We start from the raw sequence: 21,685 nt of genomic DNA, 5'->3' as shown, positions 1-21,685 counted from the left end.
TTGTAATTTCAACTGTCAGGAAAACATGAGTTGCTGAACTGCTTTTGGTTTCTGGTGTGTTAATCTGACCACAACCATGTCGTGACTGTCGTTCCATCTCTGTCTGCCACCCTCTCTCCTTATCCCCATCCCATCTCTCTGCTCACAGGCGACTGGAGGGAGCAGCTGTGTCCTCTGGTGACCAGGTTAAAGGAGTGTGTGACGGAGGTGGTGGAGAGGGCCAAGAGAGCCATGACTTTTGTGCTTCTGCAGGAGGCAGCCTGCAGCATACCACAGGGTTTCCTCCTCCAACAGAGGCGAGACGTGGTCTTCAGTCAGGCAGTAGGTGCAAACTGTGACATAATAGCAGCTCCTCAGAAGTTCTTTTGAGGGATGTCAAGGTCTCCGAAGTCAGGCATTTGTCTTCGTTCATCCTTGCTCCTGTTTTAAACTCTTAATAGTCGTAAAGCAGTTTATTATATCTATTTTGTCCTTTGTGGTCCAAAGTGCAATACACTCAGCACTACTCTTCTTCTACTGTTACACACGTCCAGACTTGTGCCTAGCGTGTCCAAACAACAACTTTTTCCAAAACATTGTTAAGATAAGTACAGGTTCCATTTAGATGACACATTCTTTATACCACAATATAATATATACATCCACAGAATGTATATATTAGTTCTCCACAGTTTATATGGCAACTCAAACCATGTACGCATGATTACACCTGTGAGGCTGTTTGACCTGCTTATCCTTGTACTGCAGGTAAATCATCTTAGACTGTGTTTGTTTGTTTGTCTGTTTGTGCCAGGAATAACTTGCAGGTCATATGGCTGTGTGTGTGTGTGTGTGTGTGTTTGTGCGCGTGTTTTATCAGCTGGCAGCCTTAGCCTGTGGTTTCGTGATGAGGCTGTATGCAGGAATGCAGGACAAAGGATTCATGAGGCAGCTCCACCTGGTTGGCTTGGTAGCCCAGTTTGAAAGCCTGCTAAGCACCTACAGTGAGTAATTTTTTATAAGAGTTAACTGGCAGCTTCAAGAAATGCAGCTTTTCACTTTCAATAAAAATAATTACCATCATGTAGCACGCCACACCTGAAAATGATTATTGCAGGCTTTTATTGCTTCTCCGCCTATTGGCTAAGATCAAATGTAGTTATTGTAAGCTTTCATTGGCATAGTACAGTATCTTGAGGATGAATCAGTTTTATACAGAGACAGGACTAAATCAAATGGTGGCCCTTGGAGGCCCTTGTAAGACATAGTACACAGATTGTTGTTACCTGCACCAGCTTGATCAACGTCCTCCTTCATGTTGGTTTTGTAAAGCTCATGGTGCAGCTCACAGAAACGTGAAATGGTCAGTGAACGTAGTAGCTGAAAGCAGAGCAAGGAGCTTTCTGGCACTGAAGAGATAAGGGGAGCGAAAAACCTTTACCCTTTTTTTATGATCCATGTCTCCACCAAATAGTAACTCTGAAAGTATCAATTCCAGACAGTTTCTGAGTCATACAGTATTTAGCCGTGTGCTGTTTTTGAATCTGAGTTGAGCTCACCTCATTTTGACAGTGTTTGACAGCTAAGAATTAAATCCACACTAATCATATTTTGCCAACTTGTTTTAAGGTGAAGAGATTGGGATGCTGGAGGACATGGAGGTTGGAATCTCAGACCTGCAAAGAGTCCTTTTCAAGATCACAGAGGCCAAGACAGATGACCTCAGCGACCTCCAGCCTTTAGTGTGTGGCCGACGGTGAGTTGTTATGCCCTCTGTTTGCTTATGTGCTTTAATCTTCTACACGCCTAATCTAACATTCACTTTCTGTGATGATTACACATCCTGAAGGTAAATCTGTTATAGGAACATACCAGTAACTGAAACAGATAACTGTCTGATCGCTTGATGAGCATTAAAGTTACAAGCTGTAATTTTATAATTTTAAGGTTTGAAACACTTTATTTTAGGGGTCCTATAGTTTGAATGTTTAGCTGACCTGGACCACCAGCAGACAAGCATAGAAAAAAAATGTGTTTGATAAGGTTAATAAGTACTTCATTTACTTGGCCATTTAATGATTTCAAGTAGGGTAAGTAACAGGCAGCCAGTCTTAGTGTGCAAGTGCTGGAGTAATGCATTAATTTGCTAGGTGACGGTTAACATTTGTGCAGCAGCGCTGTGTACCAAGAGTCAGTGAAAGGGGCTTAAACTGATGTCAGCATCAATATCATTCCAGTGCTCGAGACAAGAGAAGAAAAGCATGTGTACTTTATGTCAGTCAATAAGTGACAGGCGTGGTATGACTGTTTTTACAACGTGTTTCACAAGTAGGCCAACTGTATGTTCGTGTTAGGACAGCCAACATTTTCACATCAGTTTGGCTTCTGGGTTGAATGGCAAGGCAAGGTAATTTTATCTGTATAGCCCATTTTTACGAACAGTTTGTCTCAAATGGCTTTACATACAGTAGCATCATAACAACATCATCTGCCCTTAGACCCTCACATCAACTGAGGAAAAACTCCCAAGAAAACCTGTTTATTGAAAATATCAGAGGGCCAAGGGCAGAGCATTGAGGGACACAGAAAACATCACAATATAATGGGTTAATAGGTTGGCGCTGTATGGATATAAGTTGGCCCAGGGCCTTTCTGTGTGGAGTTTGCATGTTCTCCCCCGTGTCTGCGTGGGTTTCCTCCGGGTGCTCCGGTTTCCCCCACCACTAAAAACATGTCGGCTAGGTTAATCCTCCAGTCAGCGCCCCTGACCAAAGGCACTGGCTCATAATCTGGAGTTGGTCCCCGGGCGCTGCACCGCGGCTGCCCACTGCTCCTCAGGGATGGGTTAAATGCAGAGAAAGAATTTCACTGTACTAGCTGTATATGTGACTAATAAAGTACCTTTACCTTTACCTTTACCTTTACCTTTACTTAACAGTACAGTCTCCTCTTTTAGCTGTTAGACGTAGATCATTTAACCTTAATGAGGGTTTCTCTGAAGGAAAACTATTGATAATCTCATTACTATCCTAAAGGATTATCATTTGGTTGAGATAATATTTTTATCCAACTATGATAAAAATGGTAATTTAGAAATAGGTCTGTAATTATCGAGTAACAGGGGATTCAAAGTAGAATTTTTTTTCTTTTTCAGTTAAGGTTAAGTTATTGCAGGATTAAAGCAAAATTACCACAGGTAGGAGGACAGCTAATGATTAAAAGCATAGCATGACCAACACAGGAGAATCTCTGTTGGAGGATTTCATTTTCATTTTCATTTTGAAAAATTATTTTACCTTGTACTCAGATGTTAGTGTTTTAAAACTGGCAAAGTGAAGGTTAGAGGATTAATGTTGGAGTTTGGAAGAATTCAGGGATTCAACCAGCATCCAATTTGGAATTGAATGCTCTTCATCTTCCCAGTGAAACGAGCAGCAGATATTTCTGTCTGTTTTCCGGTACAAGGTCTGTACCGGAATTGCTGTTAAGGACATGATTGATTATATTAACTATGACTCTGGGGCTTTGATTGTTTTTAGATGTTATGTTAGAAAAATATGCTGCTATGGCATGAATCTACTGCATTTTAGTAGTTTGTCATACATTCTTTGTATTTATTGTGTATTATGGGTAACAGTGGATTGTTTCATGATCAGGGGTTATCATTTTGCCAAAGTGTTTGAAATCAGCCCTCTTTTTTTTCAATGGAGCATTTGAGATGTTAATTGTCAGAAGACATTAATAGTTCATTTGGTTTCTGAGGAGAGGTTCAAATGGGAAAATTGAAATAGGCAGCAATGAATTTGGCTGCAGAGTCAGCAGGAATAATGTAAGACCATGTGATATAGATGGAGTTTAAAAATAGGACGGGGTAAAAGATGTCTACTAACTCTAGGTTCTCCGAGCAGAAAACCAGAAGAAAGCACCAAGTTAAGGGTATGACTTTTTTAGAGTGTGTCGCTCTTTTAACTGACTGAACAAGGCTGACTCATTCCACAAACTATAAAAGCACATCTCTCAAGGGTTGTGCAGGGCAAGAAACGTGAATGTTGAAGTCACCTAAAATAAGGAATTGACAAGAGATCAGGAATTTCTGTGATGAAAGTTGTAGAGCATAGACAAAAACCTGTAATAAATGAACAGAACCAGAAATGAGAAAACAGGTCAGAGCAGTACAGCTGTAGTTTATGGCGAATCATGAGGAAGTAGCTCTGTCTTTCAAATCCTAGTTAAACGTCAAGCCACACGTGAATAAAATAAAGTGTTTAGAGCTTCTCATAGTAACATGACTGTAGTCATACCACAACACTTTGTCATGGTGTGTAACTGCCGAGTCACATGGATCATGACTGGCACTTCTGTAACATAATAGTTCAGCTGAAAGATATTTGCCACAAGGTCAGGACAAGTTTTATTTGAGCTTGTTACTACGTGCTTTATGCTAGGGGTGATAAGATGATACACTCTTGTTGCCCCACACACTCCCAGTCCCAATCTGTCAGGCAGTCTGTCTCGCACACTTACACTTTCCCGCTCATATGCAGGCAAATCACCTTTCTCTCTTTTTACAGCTTGTTCTGACCTGTCTTTGGTGTCAAATTGTACAACTTCCAAAGCTTATCAAATTCTGCAGCATTTGCAAAGCTGAATGAATTACTGATTAATCCTTCTGTTCCTTTAACTTCCTTTTTCCCTCTCTCTCTCTCTCTGCATTCAGAGACCACTTCACAGTAGAAGTGCCATTACCAAGACTGGTTTTCCAGACCTTGCCAGAAGAGATCAAGGAGGGCAAGCCTCTACGAGTATTTCCGGTGCTGTTTAACGTGGGGATCAATGAACAACAAACTATAGCAGAGAGGTACAGCAGACACCTCTGTATTCATGCTTGAAGTACTCAAGGAAAATCACTCCATAAAAGCATGTTAGCCGAGGCCAGTGTGGTCTTAAACTCATCAACCTCATATAAAGAGATAAAGTTGTCCAGAGCTTATTCTTTATCCTTTACTCTCAACAGGAATGCTTTTTTTATCCAGATCTGTAACTAATTTGCAAATATATTTCTAACCAAAATATTTAGTGCATGTCCTTCCTTTTGTTTTCTCTGAATTTACTGTTTATTGTTCCACTATAATTGTCTTTATTTCCTCTGTCATCCTCCCAGGTTTGGAGATATTTCCCTACAAGAAAGAATAAACCAGAAGAACTTTGAGATGTTAGAAGCCTATTACAAATCATTAAGTGAAAAGGTGCCACTAGAATGTGAGTGCAAAGTGACTCTTATACGCAGTAATCACACATAGATGTATTGAGGAGAGGAGAATCTGCAAGTTGTTTTGTTTTTTCCGCATGTATTTAGTTTGACATCAGAGCTGCAGGGAGCGTGTCTCAACAGAGTTGTATTTGTAACCAAACAAAACAAACAAAAAAACAAAACAGACCCAGTCACTTGCAATGTGTCTCATGTGTTCTTTGGACAGGTCTACCTTGTTTTCAAACACAGACTGACATAAAGGAATTACTTGAAACCCTGGGCCAGAATGTAGTCACAAAGAAGAGGAAGAATGTGGAGATACTGTGGATTGCTGGAGCGGTGAGCAGTGTTTTATTGTAACTCTCTGTTCCTGTCAGGGAAGTGTTTTCTCTGAAACATATGCAAAACTTTCTATCTTGCACAACCAAGCTACGGTAACTAATGCACCTTAATGTAATCTATCGAAACATCCAACATATCGACATATCATGAGAACTGAGCAGAGGGTGACACTATTCAGACCCTGACCTTTTAACTTGCATTCATTAACTGTTGGCGCATTACTATACATGTTCCGACATCCCGTGATCTGATTTGTTTTATTTACAATAAAAATATTTTATAGCACCAAGAGTTAACAGCTGCATTAGCTGCTCTGTCTGTTGAGCTGCAGTAAGGTAAATTGTATAACCAGCATGCAAACAAATATCAGTATAAGAAACATCTGGACATACATACTGTAATATGGGATAGGCCCAAGTCCACTCAACACACACACACCTTTTCACCAAGTTATTTTTTCATGTTAGCATGCTAATGTCTAAAGTAACACTAAACACAGAGTCCCCCTGAGACTGATGGAAGTTTCCTTCTTTTTACATGTATTGGTCTTAAATCAAATAGTTAAGCACATTAAATTCTGACCTGTGGGTGGCACTAGAGACGTTAGTCTTCATCCTTGACCAAAGTGGTGCACATTGTATTTTCTAAATAAACATATCTCTACATGTGAACAAACCTAAATGTAATTTTCATGATACATGATTCTCAAAATTGTTATTTCATAGGATAATGATTTAAGGTATAACTTAACTGTATAATTCTGTACCTGAGATGTGTAACTGCATTTTGTGATTAAAAAAATAAATAAAAAATTATCCTTACAGTACATGTACCTTGAAACTATTTAAAGTGCACAAGTAAAACAAGTCAAATGTCTTTACAAGCTAAATCATTTTTACTTACAAAAAGAAGGAACAGTTTGCACTAATGATCGCCATAAACACTGCATGCATATTTTTCTTCTCTTTGCTCCAGATCTGCCGAAGATTAAATGGCATCAGGTTCACCAGCTGTAAAAGTGCCAAAGACCGGACATCCATGTCTGTCACATTAGAGCAGTGTGCCCTCCTACGTGATGAACACCAGCTCAGCAAGGATTTCTTCATCCGTGCTCTGGACTGTATGCGGAGGTAAGTTAGTAATGAAAGTAGTTGGCTGCAAAAATGTTATGGGTGCAAGTTATTGTTCGAGCCACTCCCAGTTATTGTGAGTCATTTGATGAGTCAGTTCAAAAAAAATAATAAAATAATAAAAAAAAAACATTCTTGGCTAGACTGTGGCAGTAAGACCAGCCCTAAAAATCAGTCATGTCTTTGACAGACTGACTGACTGACCTGCTGCTCACCTCTCCACCATTGGTCAGACAAATGCAACACCACTGGGGTGGAGTTTCAATTAGAGTTGTGTTCGATTAGAGTTGTGTTTACACCCTGCAGTGTTGACATTTTAGCACATTGTTGCTAGATTTCGAGACCGTTTCCAAACAGGGTGTAAACCTAGAGCATGAGTGGAATGGCGTATTAATGCCAACCTAGGGCTTAAGGCAGTAATTCTTGTTACACAAAGTCTAACAAGCCAGCCTGAACGAGAAAGAGAATGAACTAAATATGCCGAGCAGGAGAGTGGGAGGGAGAGAGAGAAGTCACTGGGAACTGCTAAAGAATCAAATTGCATGTAAATAAGAGAAACACCAGCAATTTGAAACGAAACAACGCACATACTGAAGCACAAAAATAAAAGTTTGATTAAAGAGGAACTATGCCGGATTTGTATCTTAACTATGCTACATTTTTACCTTAAAGGATCATAGGGCAGGATTAATGAGAACGGCCAGTGACGCGACGGCCGCTGCGCGTAACTACAGCAACCAGCGAAGCCACCGGCACGGGAGCGCGCACAGACTCTTCACTGTTTACTTTACTCTTTACAGTCTTTCCTATCTGCTCTCAAGGAGGGGGGGGTATTTTACTGTAGGTTCTCTCTACCTCTCTCTCTCTCTCACAGACACACACACACACACACACACACACACCTGCCTCTTCACTGTGCTGCAGCAGGGGGCTCCAATGCATGGATCTGTATGGGCTCCTACATGTAGGCCTACGGGCCGGTACTGAGAATTAACGCGCCGGGTCCGGGTGTCGGGCCGCATCTGTCAGGGTCCGCGGTCCCATGAAAACCAATAAACACCGGACATATTCATGATTTCATTTCATTCAAAAACGGACGCGTCGCGGAAACGCCGGCCAGGACATGAAAAGTGGACGTGTCCGGGCAAAAGAGGACGTTTGTCCACCTGCCTCTGATAACGTTATTAAAGTTATAACGTCGGCTTTTAACCGCTAGCTGCGGCTAACGGCTAATAATAAGACAGTAGTGATGAGGGAGAGAGTGTGTAAGTTAGTGACCTGCCTGCTGCTGTGTGTGTGTGTGTGAAGGGAGAGAGAGTGGCGGCGGCGGCGGGGGGGCCTTTCAGTTGTGCTGGGTCGTTTGCTGGTAGTAACAGTAATTTGGATCCACCGTGGTTCAGAGCGATTGATATAACGGGGAGTGTCGCCACTCCATTCTGTATCCATTCCATTGATCCATTCGAAGGCAGTCGTGGACGCGCTGACGTCAGGTCCGCCGGCCAGCGCGCGAAATTCACCCCCTGAATTGCAGCGCATTTTGCAGCACAGACCCCGTTCAGAGCAATGGAGAGATACGCGGGTGGGCTCGTTCTTTTTGGTTTTGAACGCTTCCTCACCCATTATTATTTAAAAAACGAAAAACGCATGGGTATTTTCTCACGAATCCTGCCCTATGATCCTTTAATTAAACAGCTTTGGACTAATTGTGATGGTTTAAAGGGATACTGAAACGATAATTCACCAATTTTCTACTCACCGTCATGCCAAGGAAGGGTTTGGAGAACTTTCAGAGTCATCAAAACGCTTTTGGCGTTCTGGGGGGGTCTGGCAGGCAACGGATTTTCATATAATGGTGGCGGATATTGCTCACTTTTGAATCGTAGCTCCTAGTGGCTCTGTTGATGTTTGTGCCCATACGCAAGATTTGCTGCGAGATGTTCTTCCATGTTTACATCATACAGTACATCCAATGGTTTACAATGATGAACTAACATCTTGCAGCAAATGTCACACTTGCGCACAAACACCAACAGAGCCACTGGGAGCTACTGCTACATTGAGGCTAAAAACAGAGATCAAATTCATTTTTTCCAAACAACTTTTTCATGTTGCGGCTTCAGGACACTTGGGTCAGTACGGACGAGCGTTATGGAGGTATTTGGATGTTTCATAGTGTGTGTTTTGGACGATTCAAAAGTGAGCACTATCCGCCGCCATTATATGAAAATCTGTTGCCAGCCGGACCCCCCCTGGAACTTAAAAAGCGTTTTTATGACTCCAAAAGTTCTCCAAACCCTTCCTTGGCATGACGGTGAGTATACTGTAACGAGGGAGAATGGAGGCTCTCTGCCTTCCACGTGCGTGTCATTTATTGAATCTCTGGGCAGAAAACCAACCTTGTAAGATCAGCGCCGCCGCCCCGGTCTCCCAGCTCTCGTCTCTGCGACACAAACACCCCCGTAACCTGTAATCTCTTGCTTATGATGGATTTAACTACACAAATATACACGTAACATTGTATATGTCATATGATATGTAACGTTATTTACCACTTTATTAATTGATTTCTTGCCAGCTTTGTTGTAAACAAATGCACATGGCTGGGAGGAGGGTTAGCAACACAGCGGAAAATCGACCAGACTTGCATAGTTTCTCTTTAAGAAATCAATGGTTATGAAATAAGTGGTTCTTCTAAATCTGTTGAGTAGCTATAGCAGCCAGGACATACTTTTTTCGTAAACATCTTCTCTTGGACATAAACATGTTGGTTTGGCGACATGTTTTTACAGATGGATATCTTGAACAGATGAAATTCCCGCACACTTGTATAACTTTAATCCTGGACAAGGCAACTTTTCGGTCTATATATGCAGTATATAATATATATATAGATTAAAGACCGAATCCTGGCTCTGTCCAGGATTAAAGACTTTATTCAAGTTAACAGTTTCCAGGAATTTCTTCTGTTCTTGATATGCTCTGGTTTTTTCCTATGCACCTTTTGATACGACTTCTCAGAAGTGTGCATGAGTTCACTCATTGAGCACACTCATTTTTACAGATGGATATCTTGAAATAACATGAAACCGAAACTATCTGCATGAGAGCATGTAGAAATGTTTTTTGTAATTTCAGTGAACTGACTCTTAAATTAATGATGCCAAACATTTAGTAGTGGCTTAGTTCTGGACTTCTGTGATCCTTTCAAAGAGACGTCATTAACCTGCACCCACAACCTGCATCTTTGAGCAATTGCTGACTCCGTCCATCACACATGAAAAGCATTTTGATTGCTCCCAGCTTGTAAACATCGTCATGTGTTCCCTCCACCATCACCGCCTTCTCTTGCACATTCAAAGGCAGCCATGCTTGTTTCTGACACTGCTGCCTTTGTGTTTACCAGCAGAGTAAACATCTCCATCTGTCTCAATCTGATAAGGTCTGACCGGTAAAGTGCACATCTGAAATACCAGTATGGTGGCCTGTTTACTCCAGCTGATGGCAACCGTGTTAGCAGACAAAGATGCGAATACAGTGCATGAGAACTAATCCCAACTCAACTAGTTGAAATAATTGGCAACAAGCCAGAGTAATTAAGAATTGGTGACAGCTCCACAATAACTAATTTGCTGTTTATTAGTTACCTGTCACACTTGCTACAAGGATCAGTGTTGGACCCCAAAGCAGATACAACTCAAGCTGCCAACAGAGCAGGGTTTAGGGTGAGTTTTATCTGGAAGGATCTTTGAAGGGTGGGAGGCTGAAGGAGTGGTGAGAGCAACAGAGAACTGCGAACTGAGTTGCGGGGTTAGAAGTGGAGAGCAGTGGCTGAGGCGTAAGAAAGATGGGCGCCACCTTGAGCTCACTAGAGGGCCTTGTGGTACCACAGACGGCATGGAACAACCTGGCGTGGTAGTGGGATGGAGTGGAGTAGAGGTACTGTGGCTGATGAGCAGATTGGATGTGGGTGTGCCCGGGGTTCCCACAGCCTCTGCAAAGAGAGAGAGAGCACCGCCCACCACCGGCAGACACAGAGGAAAGAGACAGGGAGAACAAACAGAGAACACTAGGGGAGCACAAGAGATAAATGGAGGAGTTGTTACCTTGATCGCATCTCAAAATAATATTTATATCAATTTGATGAATATGTTATAGACGCCCAACAAGTAGTCAACGCAACCCTCTATTAATATACTAACTTTGCATTCATGGTATTATCTACACAGCAAAACAATGGCCCTCAAATTGTTTATCACTAAAAGTGACAAATTCAATATTTACTATACGACTGTGACCATAACTCCATAACTCACCAGGGAGTGTACACCAGTGAGAGTACAAGTGTGTAACAAATGTTTGAGTTTACTCTATGTGTCAAACAGCAGTGGCACAGGTGCTGCAGTCACACAGTAGTTCATTGTTGGAATGCAATGTACCTCTACATGACTGTATTTGCATCCACAGTTTTTGCTTGTAAAATGTGTGCTTAAGGTTTTGTTTAATCATAGTTGAGTGCACTCCAATAATCTACAGTGATTCCTTCCTGGCAAAATGAAGTTATCCTTTTTGACCATCTGAGTTTCCATCCTCTGTGACGGTACTCTACCTTAGATAGATAAGAGCTGTCAAAAAAAAAGATTCAACATGTGATAGATGTCGAAGAAGTAGCTGACTGTAACATCTTGATTTTGAAATTGGCAAATATTGTCTTTTTGCTGAGAAATAGGTGACCGCCTTTTGCCAGAATTTGTTTGGATTTAATAGGCACTCTTTTTTTTTTATTGACTTAAAGCAGATATCAGTGGCACGGCCGTTTCGGCTAATGCTGTGTTCAAGGCAGGCTTTTGAAACCGTAAGTTACAGCTTCAAGTCACAACTACGACTTGGTAGCGTTCCAGGTAACCCGTAGCTCGTGTTTTTACCGTCCTGTTGTCTGTGAAAGTTCCCTATAACGGCCACTCGTAACTTCCGACCCGTGAACTCGTACCAGATCGAACTGGTATGACTTCACAGGAAGGAAAAACACAAAGTACGAGTTTCCTTGAACGCACCATGAGTTAGCAGCCCCCGCCCTTGTCAGGCATCAATTGGTCCTCGTGCTACGTCACCACATTCACGCGCATCCCTTGGCTGCACACACAGCCCTTCATGCCGTTCTCTCTCCTCATTGGATAACACTTGTATCCCACAAGGAAAATTTTCTCCTCGGGTTACAGCAGAGCAGAGTGACGGAGAGACTCGTGTTTAGGCTGAAATACTTCATGTAAGTGATTGCTGACGGAAAATAGGACTATTTAGGACTTATATTAACAAAAACATTCCACTGATATCTGCTTTAAATGTTTACAAGTGGAAAGTCACAGTTTGCATCTATGTGTAGAACAGCCTCAGCTGCAGCTGCATCAACTTCTCCACTGATTTTTTTTTTTTTTTTTTACCAGAATTGGTTCATTGTTTGTCTTGAACAAAGGAAGGGAGGCTTTCATGTTGGTAAATAAACAGGCTGGACTAGTTTACGCCATTGTTACTCTCCTGTGTACTCGGCTGCACTTGATACACACACTTGTGCACAACTTTGGCAGCATTTTAATGCCTTTTATTGTTGAGTTCTACTTTAATTAGCCTGCAGTTTTCATTGGCACTGATAACGTGCCGTTCTGAACATGCAAAAACAATTACAGTTACATAGTGTCTTTTAATCAGGTTTATTCTTCTCGTCAGTCGAACCATCAGGTATTTCATGCATGCTGTTTCTTTGACTCACCTGAAACCTACAGACATTTACTTATCCGTCTTGTCAAGAGCCTTTATATTCCCATGCGATTTTTACATGGAGCTCTGACCTTTAAAACTGGATTGTCATTCATAATTAGTAGAATAGCTACTTTATTGTCATTCAAAATACACAGTGTGCATAGAACGAAATTTCGTTTCACTTTAGTGTGTCTAAAGTTAGAACATGTATGAAATGTGATACCCCCTATGCATGCTGCCACTACTGCACTGAAGGGAGTGAGTGTATTAAGTGCTGCACTGTCTCTGAACACTGAACCCCTACTCTCGTCAAAGGGAGCTGATTATCTCGAGGAAACCCAGCTCACTCTCTGATAATGATGTTTTTAGTCTTGCCAGCAGCGTGTCAGTCTTGGAGAGCTGGAGGGCAAACGCATTCCACAACAAACCTGTTCAACCGCACCATAAGCATGCATCACTGTGGTGAACTGAAATGAGTGGTTGGTAGTTTGATTAGATGGGATGAAAGTGTTTCATACATGGAGCTTCGTCTGTTTCAATTCTCATTTACCTTTGCATGCCTCCTTCTTCCATCTTGAATCAGTCAAGTCATTTCATCACATGGCTTATAGTGCAGCTTTTCATGCGCCTGGTTCTCACATTTCTGCTCCATCACTGCTTGCTTCTCTGTGGCTCTTTACAAAGTCTGTACTAATGGCTCTGTCTAAGTGGTTCTTCTGGCACCACCCTGATTGGGCTCTCAAGTGATCAATGTGTGGTAGAAGACCCACTCAGACAGCATCTTGACTTGTACTAACAACGTAGTGTTTTGATCTATCTCTGGTCATTCTGTTTCACTCTGATGGGCTACCCCTGCAGTCGGCTGACCCAGGGGGACATTGGGCAGTGGGAGGACCCTGAGGCCGGCGCAGTGACAGAGAACAAACCGGCGTCACGACACTTTTACCCCATTGCCCTGCTGCTTGTTAGTTCCCACTTACTGGTTGTGTGGCTCATTTTAAGTCTTGTTTTTCTGCTTGCAAAATATCAATAAATTGCTGACAATGCCATCTCTACTCACTTCCCCTTTCTGTGTTTGCAATTTATTCTTTATTGAGTGGTATTAATGTGATTTAACTGGCTTTCCTGTTATGGGGTAACTAGAGTTGTTGCAGAAAGTCAATCCCTGTGCAGCTGCTGAGGACTTTGTTTTGGAAGTTCAACAAATTTGGAAATGTATTTGTTTATTTAAAATTGTTTTTTATTAGGTTTTCAAAAAAAACTATAGTGAGAAAAAACAAAACCATTGAAACTGACAGAGAGCTAATAGATAGAATTGCAAGAATGCCATACATGGATCCCATCTCCTGTATGCATCGGATATAATATACTACATACATACATACATAACTAGTTTTTTGCTTCAATTTGTTACATTTTCAATAGTCAACCCATGTGCAGATACATGCAAAGAGAAAAGACAAGGAGAGAAGAGAACCATCTGTTCTTTCAGATGGTGGAGAGAGTTGCATTCCATGTCCTGGAAGATACTATGTATATAACTGAGACACACAGCCTGGTATGTGAGGCTTAAGCTTCAGACATTCATCAAGTGGGCAGGTTAAATGTTTGTGTGGAAATGATGGAAAATATGTGAAATTGCGTATTTCAAGTAGGACTTTGCTAGGTTGTACTCTTTCACAAACTGGTCAAAAGAGCCAAACAGTCCATTGATGAATAGGTCCCCTACACAGTGAAGTCCCTTCCCAAACCAGGTCTGAAAATCTGAATCTAGCAAAGAGGGTTTAAAAAGGGGATTGGCAATAAAAGGCATTGACACCAAAGCTTCCGTTAAGCCAAAGTGTTTACGAAATTGGGTCCATATACGTAGAGTGCTTCTCACAGTCGGATTGTCTGTCCGAGCCCCCACCACTAATAGTAATGAGCTACACAAGATAGATGGTGAACATGCCTGCTGTTCCATGAGAGACCAGTTTGGACCTTCCCCTTTCACAAAAGTATTGTACCAAACCGTCACTTTATGAATATTGGCCACCCAGTAATATAAAAAGTTTGGCAGCAATAGACTGCCATTTGTTTTGTGTTTCTTCAGGACAGATTTGCATACACATGGTACAGTCTTATCCCAAATGAATGTGCTAATATACAGTATTTATCTAGTTCTTTAAAATATGATTTCAGCAAGAAAATGGGAACTGTCTGGAATAAGTATAGACATTTTGGAAGAATAACCATCTTAATTGAGTTAATGCGACCGGCCAGAGATAATGGAAGCGTTGACCAGCGATTGGTATCCTTCCTAGCTTGATCTATAAGTGGTCTAAAGTTAAGTTTGAGAAGGTCTTTATACAGTAATGGCGCATTACCTTGACTCCTAAATATGTTAGGGGGCCTGTTTCGCATGAATCAAAGGACATCGTCAATGTTTTTCTGTTAATGGGGAATAATACACTCTATGTAAAATTGATTTTATAACCTGAGGCCAAATTTTGAATTGAATTTTCAAGGTCTGATATAAATAGCAAAAGGTCGTCCGCATATAATGAGACTTTATGCACTTGCCCTCCCCTGTTAATCCCCAATATTTCATTGTTTTGTCGCAGAGCTATAGCCAATGGCTCAATGGATGTATTTATTTTTATTATTAAGTTCATACTAACTGAATACTCAACAATTTACAGTGGAAAAGTTTTCTCAAAATCAAACTTTTAATTTTGACCACCAGATATCCCCATCACAAAATAAGCGTCAGAAACATCTTTTAAAATGAACAGTGACAGATACAGTATAATCTAGTTTTAAGTAAATGTCCTTCAAACAGTATTAAACAGTGCAGGGTTAAATTCACCTGCAGATTAACACACATTTTCCATACCAGTGAGTTTTTACAGTATATATTGCATTGACACAATCTTGAATGTCCATTCATTCCATCATAATGAGAGAAGTAACTCGATGCAATGGTCTGGCTCACTGATGGCTTCATGGCATACACAATTTGGACACACTAACAATACAGAATGAACAATGGGTCATTATTGGTTTTGGTCTATTGTTCATTTGCTGATCGGAAACATGCTGAATATTGCTTCCTTGTCCTTTAACTTAAAAGATCATAAGAGCAGCTGATGTAGGACATGGACATTTGAGGTAACCAACAGAAGAGACTGAACAGCTTTTCAGACAACTGTATTGCTCAAAACAGACATTGCCAATAACAATGTCAAAAGGTTCATATTGTCTGTTTTCCAGTCAAAACATGTCAAGGTAGTGACTTTACTCACGTTACATACTATGTCTTGTATATACCGTAAGAACCTTGTTCCACTATTGCAAATAACAGATGTGCTCACTTTGCGGATTTCTACAGCTTTGGTGTTTCTCTGTCTTTCAGTTGACAGACGATCTTTCCTCATCTCTTTGAAATATTCTACTGTGGCTCTTGTCTCTTTTTGTTTAGTCACAACATTACATTGTTTTCTGTGTACTGTAGGTACATGAACATAGCTCACTGTGGAGTCAAACAAGAAACAATCACATTAAATACATTGACCAAACTTTCACAATTTCCTTAAGCCTCTCCTGTGTTTTCTTAGCCTAAATGCAAATCTAACCAAACCTGGGATCCTGAGGAAAAATTTACACTCAGGATTGTTTTATTATTTTCATTATCCCATCTTTCCCTCTGTCTTGACTAGTCTTCCAGTACCTGATGCAGAAAAACATCCCCACCACACAATGTTGTCCCCACCACGTGATTGTCAAGGATGCTATTGATGAGGTGAAGCTTTGTGCTTGACCAAATAGTTGAAACATCTTGTCATCACACCAGAGGATCTTGCTTATTATAATATTTAATTAAGCGTATAGCGTTAGTTCTGGCAGGCCATGACGTCAAGCTCTAATCAGCACAGCGTAACTGTCTTCACCTGTGCAGGTCAGCTGATGGCTCAGCTGACTCCCCTATTGGGGAACTGCATTCAGGGCGCGCTGTTTAAACTGCTGTAGCCCGACGTCACCTCCCTTGCTGCTGCTGCTTCCTCTGCCGGCTTTTTTGCAAGACGGGCTCCCGCATGAGGGAAGGATCGCTGGTTGTGTTCGTGCTCGCCCTGCTGCTCCCGATGTCGTCGCCCCGTCCACGATGCGGACCCGCGGCGGCTGGCGCGGTGTCGTGTCATGGGGCTTCAGCGAAGCTCTGGAACGGAGGACGCCGTCTGCGACGACGGGGGAGGGGGGGCTCCTTCTCTCCGTCGGGGCTCTCACCTGGCAGGTGGGGGCGGCGTCACACACAGCTGTTCCATTGACCGGCGACGGCTGATTCCGGGGCTGTGGAGTTTCTGTTTGCCAGCGATGCTGCCACGCGGTCGGAGCGTCACACAAGGAACGGTTTGCTTTATTCTTAATTTGCGCTGGGTTTCAACCTCCATAGCGATAATACAGAATCATATTTGGCATTGAATTATTCACTGACGCAGCTCCTTTTGCGGGTTTTGGGGGGTTCGTCTATTTCCTTTTAAATGGGCTACATTTGTTTCCAACTTAAATAGCCTCCTGACATCTCTTGTTGCTAGAGGGTCAGGGATTTGCCGGCGTGGTCGTTTTGGGGGGTTTTCTTTGCTCCCTGTTTTCTTGTCCGTAACAACATCTATTGCACGTCTGTCCGTCCTGGGTGAGGGATCCCTCCTCTGTTGCTCACCCTGAGGTTTCTCCGATTTTTCCCTGTTAAAAGGGTTTTCCATGGAGTTTTTCCTCAGTCGATGTGAGGGTCTAAGGACAGAGGATGTTGTTACGATGCCATGTAAAGCCTTTGAGACAAACTGTTTGTAAAAACGGGCTATACAAATAAAATTGCCTTGCCTTACTGCGCCTGTCAATAGAGCATTCTAGATGCACAAAAAGCTATGAGCCTTTCATTGTAAATAATTGATTTAATATTATTATTGTTATTATTATTAATAATGGTTATTATTATTGTAAAAATTATTATTGTTAAGAGGTAGCGTGTGGCTTATTCCCTATTAAATTTTATAGGCAAAAATTAATTCCATTCTAGATGCCTCCTGGCATCTCTTAGCAGAGGTTCCAGGATTTGCCGGTGTGGTTGTTTTGGGGGTTTTCTTTGCTGCTGCGCTCCCTGCTTATGCCGTTCATGATGGCTCGTGAAGGGCAGGAAGGTGCTCTTCCTGCCTCAGGCTTTCCACGCAAGCGCGTGGAAGAGCAGGGGGTCCCAGAACAGTACCATACCGCCAAATTAAACTGTGCAAGTAAATAAATATTATTTTGACATAGTGGTCCTGACAGAAATTAAGCGTATAGCGTTAGTTCTGGCAGGCCATGACGTCAAGCTCTAATCAGCACAGCGTAACTGTCTTCACCTGTGCAGGTCAGCTGATGGCTCAGCTGACTCCCCTATTGGGGAACTGCATTCAGGGCGCGCTGTTTAAACTGCTGTAGCCCGACGTCACCTCCCTTGCTGCTGCTGCTTCCTCTGCCGGCTTTTTTGCAACCCACCTCCGCCCCAGCTCCTCCTGTCATTGTATCTTGTTGGTTGCTCTGCTCTGTCTGGGTTTTCTTTGCTGCTGCGCTCCCTGCTTATGCCGTTCATGATGGCTCGTGAAGGGCAGGAAGGTGCTCTTCCTGCCTCAGGCTTTCCACGCAAGCGCGTGGAAGAGCAGGGGGTCCCAGAACAGTACCATACCGCCAAATTAAACTGTGCAAGTAAATAAATATTATTTTGACATAGTGGTCCTGACAGAAATAATATTATATATATTATACTCCGTAGAGTTGTCCTGGTGCCTTTTCAGCAAATTCCCTAAAGGGAGGTTGGGAATCTCTTATGGCTTCTAGCTTGATGAACTGCACTGATGATTATCCTTTTCATGCTTATTCACAGAGACCTTTAGGTTGTTTGTTACAGTATCTTCCTGACTGAGGCTCTAAAAAGAAAGTCTTCCCTTTCTGAATGTTTGAGGCTACAGGGCTCTTGGACACTTTCTATGTTGCAGCCTTATTCCTAGGATTTTGTTCTGACACACATCGATTAGACCTTACAGTATATCAACGGGTGTGATCTGAAAACTGTGTTGTGGTCCAGTTTTTTATTTTATTTTATTCCACTTACAAAACATTACAAAAAAGTTTTTGAATTGTAAATGTGGTTCATCGAATGAATTAAATGCATTTTAAGATGAATTTGAAACACTGTAAACTTGAACTAGGATAATCTCTATCTCATTATGTAACATCATTGATGAGGGATCAGATTCCACAAATTGGATGGCTAGAGACATCTGTTATGTATAACAGTATAGTGTTATGTATAAGTACTGTAGTAGTGTGTCAGTATTTCCAGTTCATTCCTGTATGCTGTGTGGACTTGTACAGCCTGCATCAAAAACACATCTTTGAAGCTTAAAATGTATTTTTTTGTTGTTGAGAATGAATCACACATGAGCTAATTCATATCTAAGGTATTTTTTCCCCTCATCATCGAGGTTGAGGTTTTACATGTTGTCAGTGTTGAGCAACAGAACAGTCTTTATTAACTTGGCTCCAGTGTACTGGATTTATTCTGCACTGTTCATCTAGTGGATGACAGCTGTTACTCGAGCAGAAACTAAACTGTCATCACTTTCATACAGTGTGGATGAGCTGCTGCACCTTGCATGCAACTATGCTCCTACACCCAGAGTCAGTTTCAATAGAAGAAGTTCACTTCCTTTTACAAGGGCATATCAGTTGCAGTAGAGTTGTCCTGTCATGAATCTGGAAATCTAACCCTTTGGCTCTTGTCCCAACCCACATTACCTTTTCAAGTAGAGACATCATATTTGATAAATGACTGGAGCATTAGCAGAAATGAGTTAATACAGACTGAGGGTACGGAAACCTAAATACGTAAATGAGCCAGGTCTTGGCTGAAAGGCGGCTTGGGGGATTGACATTGAATGCTGGTCATTTGATTGTAATATCAAAGTGCTCTAATTTTAAATAGTATTTTTTATGCCTCTGCACCAGTGACAGCCAGAGTTGTTGTTGTTTCTGGGTTGTCCTTCCATCCCCATTTGTCCCACTTTAACTCATGCAGTACCTTAGTCTTGCCTTGACAAGAACCTCTTCAATATTTGGCATACATATTCAAGAAAGAACAGATTTTAGTGGTCACAGATCAAAATCATGGTGACCTCACAAGACATGGTTTTGACTCTTCAGTTTTGGCAGAAATGTTCAATGTCTGGCAGGATGTCATCTCACATTTGGGTCATAATAGGTCATAATGTTTTATATTTTATTTATTGTTCTTTAAAAACACCTCTGGTCATCATTCATCTCTACAGCTGCAGGAAGGGGAAATTATGATCATATTTTCTGCAAAATATGTTTATATGGTGGAGACGTACAACCACCAGGCAGTTATTCTAGTTTACAGGTTTGTGTCTTTCATTGCAAACATCATTCAAAAACCCACTCATGTTTATTTTTTTGTTTTTTTCTTTTCTGTTCCTCCCTCATTCCCCTTCACCCTCTTTATTTGGCCATCAGAGAAGGATGTCGGATTGAGAACGTTCAAAAGAATATTAGATGCAGGAAATATGCCTTCAACATGTTGCAGCTGATGGCCTTTCCCAAGTGCTACCGACCACCAGAGGGGACTTACGGCAAAGCTGACTCTTGAGAACATAACTCACATACTGCAGGACCAGTCATTCTATCTTAGCCATGTACTACATACAAAAGTTTGTAAATGAGTGTAAATTGTTTATAACTGGTAACCCAACCAACTTGCCGGATGTTATAATTTGTTGTTTTTGTCACTCTTCCTTTCATTTGAGGATTAATCCTGTATGCTCTTATCCCTGTTTCTCAAACTGGTAACTTGCAGAGTTAATGCACTTTCTCTCTCTCTCCCTCTGGTTTTTTTTCTCTGTTTATTTTCCATGTCCTAAGCAGTGATAAACACTGTGACTCTGTAGGCAAACACACAAGTACACATTTGTACTAATCTGTGTGTGTCTGCACACTATGATTTGTGTATGTAAATCACCTCAAACAAGGTCAAAAGTGATTTCCCATGATGCTGTGTTTTTGTGGTATAAACATTTCCTGGCCACATCCTTTGTTTGGACCTACTGAGCTTTACATGATGAAAGTCCACATTTTACAGGTAGAGAGCGACTGCACAGGAGTTCTGCCTTTCTGCAGTGTCTCATTACAGTAATGGACCTCTACATGTCTATACAAATCCAAACTCCCAGTGTATTGTGTTTCACTGAAGATGTATTTTGTTTAAGTTGGACCACACTGTCCTCGGGGACACATGTAATATACATGCATTTCAGAGCAAATATTTAATACTCATTACATTCTCTTACTGTTGTTCTTTCGTCACAATATTTTTATATCTCAAGGTACTATCCAAGAAACCACATGAAGTACAGCTAGCGTAGAATACAATGAGGATAATAAATCATCACTTCTGTATGCCATAAAACAAAGTCCATTATTTATTTTTGTATTTTAAAATGATTTTATATTCTAAGGGTTGATACCTTGGGCTGTAATGCATGTTTAATATGTATTTGTTTTGTTACACAAATCTACAGTTGCCTATTTAACATAAAATAAAATAATGGTTTGATGTGGATATTTGTGATTGTATCATGATGTATTATAGTTTGTGTAATACTTGGCATACTGTGGGTCAGTTTCACCTGTGTGCAATTAATTGAACAGGTAAGTATGTGATAATTAAAGCCTTATTCAGAGTTCAGAACAAGTGCTCTTGTAAGATAAATTCCAGTGAAGATGCTTTTGTCTGAATAAAATGAAAACATGAACTTTTGTTTTGTAAAATGAAACCCCTTACATTATATTTAAATGGATATGTAAATACTTCTCAACCAAAGTGTCCAAACATATTAAATCATCCAAACAACAAAGTTGCAATGTCATGGATTTGATACTTGTGTCAAAAATGGTCACAGACTACAATTAGCATATTCTCCATGTTTTCACCAGTGTAGTTGTATGTTCTGTATTTTACACCTGTGGTGCTTGTTTTACTTACATTTTGTACCTTTCAGCTGATGTGGGAAGACTCCTCTTCTGCCAGATAATGGTGCAGTGGTGCGGGCAGCTGACTTGTCATCAACAGCACATCAACAATATGCTAAAAAGCACAAACTCTTCTCTGTAAACTGCAGCAGAGTTCAACAGCAGTAGGCTA

General features: G+C 41.2%; 1 protein-coding gene across 7 annotated transcripts in view; it reads left to right on the top strand.

Moving 5' to 3' along the window:
- Positions 1-21,296, top strand: part of inpp4b (inositol polyphosphate-4-phosphatase type II B) — a 145,755-nt gene extending 124,459 nt beyond the window's left edge. For 4 of the 7 annotated variants that reach the window (XM_085781507.1, XM_085781524.1, XM_085781540.1 and 1 more), the window contains 8 exons: positions 149-321; positions 860-983; positions 1,609-1,735; positions 4,697-4,837; positions 5,141-5,238; positions 5,457-5,569; positions 6,548-6,702; positions 13,315-13,511. In XM_085781507.1, coding sequence (XP_085637633.1) covers positions 149-321; positions 860-983; positions 1,609-1,735; positions 4,697-4,837; positions 5,141-5,238; positions 5,457-5,569; positions 6,548-6,702; positions 13,315-13,489 — 1,106 coding nt within the window. In that variant the 3' untranslated portion in view covers positions 13,490-13,511. Of the gene's footprint in view, positions 1-148; positions 322-859; positions 984-1,608; positions 1,736-4,696; positions 4,838-5,140; positions 5,239-5,456; positions 5,570-6,547; positions 6,703-13,314; positions 13,512-20,001 lie in introns of those variants that run through there. The other 3 variants (XM_085781515.1, XM_085781562.1, XM_085781551.1) reach the window with 1 other exon arrangement.
- Positions 21,297-21,685: the final 389 nt, after the last annotated feature.

The sequence above is a fragment of the Trachurus japonicus genome, chromosome 1 (genome assembly GCF_045865225.1).
Source record: "Trachurus japonicus isolate A0001 chromosome 1, Traja_1.0".
Classification (NCBI taxonomy): Eukaryota; Metazoa; Chordata; class Actinopteri; order Carangiformes; family Carangidae; genus Trachurus; species Trachurus japonicus.
The sequence above is the reverse complement of the archived record's forward strand: the minus strand, read 5'-3'. Positions and strand labels throughout refer to the sequence as shown.